The sequence below is a fragment of the Pseudopodoces humilis genome, chromosome 3, assembly GCF_049639895.1.
Source record: "Pseudopodoces humilis isolate 2021_Gansu_Grassland_sample_001 chromosome 3, ASM4963989v1, whole genome shotgun sequence".
NCBI classification, from domain to species: domain Eukaryota; kingdom Metazoa; phylum Chordata; class Aves; order Passeriformes; family Paridae; genus Pseudopodoces; species Pseudopodoces humilis.
Window position 1 is genome coordinate 25,571,257 of NC_142202.1, and position 2,500 is coordinate 25,573,756.

General features: G+C 33.4%; 1 protein-coding gene across 1 annotated transcript in view; it reads left to right on the forward strand.

The window, feature by feature from the left end:
- Positions 1-2,500, forward strand: part of CAMKMT (calmodulin-lysine N-methyltransferase) — a 221,418-nt gene that overhangs the window by 218,916 nt on the left and 2 nt on the right. The window contains exon 11 of the mRNA XM_005523388.3: positions 520-2,500. This exon is cut by the window's right edge and continues 2 nt beyond it. Within this exon, the coding sequence (XP_005523445.1) occupies positions 520-597 (78 nt within the window). The 3' untranslated portion in view covers positions 598-2,500. The remainder of the gene's footprint in view (positions 1-519) is intronic.

A 2,500-nucleotide genomic window follows, 5' to 3' on the forward strand; every position in this document is an offset into this window, starting at 1 on the left:
AGAATTAATATATAAGCCCATCAAGAACTGCATTACAGCCTTGCACTTATGTAAACCTTCAGGTAAGATTTTGATTTCAGATGTCTGAAACAGTTGTTGATCTTAAATACCAAATATAGAACAATAGTTAGGCTGCTTAGGGATAAACTTTTAACCTTTGTTCTGAAGTTCCTTGCAGAGTGGATTTAATTCAGGCCTTAAATCTCACTTGAATATAATTTATTTAGTACAGCAATATGGGGCCTCACATTTTTTATAAACAGTGTTCAAGTATTTATGCATAAATTAGTTTGTCTACAAACTCTGACCAACTCCTGATAATACCTGACCTACAGTTCTATACCTGTGGTTGTATTTGACCTTAAGATATTTTTGTAGTTATTAAATGTTTAATCTTTAGAAGTTTAAATTTACTTAATTTACTTAAACTATTTACTTAAATTTACTTAAACTAGTAGCGTCAGTAATTTAAAAATGCTTTCATACAGTTTGCTCACTTTATCTATTTTTTATTTGCAGTTGAAAAATGAAGAAAAAGATACATATGAGGAAAACCTCCATTACCCTTTTCTTCTCATTTTAACCAAACAGAGATAGAAGATTACACTTTATTTTTAAGACGGACTCCCAAAAATTAATCTGTGTGTGTGGATGGTCAGGGAGTGTGGAATGTTCATTTTCCCCCATTTATGTCCCTGAATCATCACTGGAGAAATACTTCTAATCTAAATGCTGAAGAAGATATCATGGCTTGTTTTGCAGAGTATAAACATTGATCCGTCTTTTTCTGTATCATTTTAGAAGTTATTTTTCCAGTTATATTCAAGCCTTAAACGGACTTCACATGTATGCATTAACAAAGGTGTAAAGCTGGCTTCCTTCTCTTTTGTGCCTTTAAACTTGCATGTACTTTGTTGATCTCTTTAAATGCTATTTTTGAGGTGTATTTGAAAATATATGGATAATATACTTTGTGGGCTTAGATCATTTGTTATAAAGAAGTGAATGCATTAACACTTAATTAGTAAGGAAATAGTTGTCTGAAGATCTTCTAAAAGTGCACCTATCTAATGCTTGTATTTTTCTGCCTTTTTTTTTTTAAATTCATTGTTGATTTTTCTAACAATGATTGAAATGTCCTCATTTGCTTTAGTACTGAAGGCTCCTTTTCTATATGTGTGTATGTATGTTTTTTTCCAGCATGGCTTTTCCTCCTGTAGATTTATAAGAAATTATGCATCAGACAAAAGCCTCATAAACTGACCATTTGTCCTTTGGACACAATAGCCTGCCCAGCCCCTCTGCTCCTCCTCTCCAATTATGTGTGATTAGTCTCAGTGTGTTGTGTCAAGAAGGGGGAGTGTGCTGAGTGCTTATTATCTGTTTAGGTACAAGAAGAGCACATTTAGGTTCTGACTATGAATGGAAAGTGAGCCTTTATCAGGACTAAAATCTAAATGCTACTATCCTAGAAATTGCTTTCAAAAAACCACATGCTTTTTTTGATAAATTCCAAGAAACACTGTAAGACCTAAAAGATTTTATAATGTAATCAAACTGTCTCACTTGAGTTAGTTTATATTGTGGCCCATATATTTGATATACACTTAATGTGATTTTTCTTGTACTGGAAAATACAAAAATCCTACAAAGAAACAGGAGCAGTATCTGATTTCTTTATGGTTTAACAGACTGTTTTAATGACTTCTCAGTAGCAGTCTTTAAACCACAACACTTTTTAAATGTTGAAAAAAGAGAGAGGCCAATACCATGACTGAGAGACGAAGGTACTAGCTGTAAGCAAATGTAGAGAATCCTTCTGAAATACATTAATTAAAAGAACTGCAATTTGACAATAATCATACTTCCATATTCAACAAATTGGCCAGCATGTAAACTACAAGCTCCTGAAAGTCCCTTGCTCTTCCTGATTCTTCCCAAATAAATTTCTTCACTACCAGTTTGCACATCCTTGTATTCAGTACTTTTTATGCTCCATTAGAGCACCTAGATGGATCTCAGAAGGCATAGGTCAAGTCGCAGTTAGATCATACATTTCTTTTGCACAAAAACTTGAATTGCAATGCCAAGTGATGGGCTAACATCACAATAACAGCAATTTATTCCTCTTTTGATAAAAAGCAGCCTATTCTTGGTGTTAGATAAAGACCAGGGGCAATGCAAACCAACCATTTATCCTAGAACTGAGTAGTATAGCTGGTATGAGTTTCATATGCAAACTCCTGTTGGAAAATACTTGTGTAGTAAGAAACCAAAAGCATTTAGGAGTAATTTGAAATTGCTGTGAAGATGGCTTTAGTGTAATTAGTTTTGCTTTGTTTTGTTTGTCCCACACAGCAGTGCCTTTGTTTCTCTAAAAGCATGTATGAGGAGATCTTCATCATCAACAAAGCAGTGTGGAAAATAGCACAATATTAAAATTTGTGAACCGTTTATTTTTGAGAGAACCTGAATGTCTGCTGTACAATAATCTAATAAA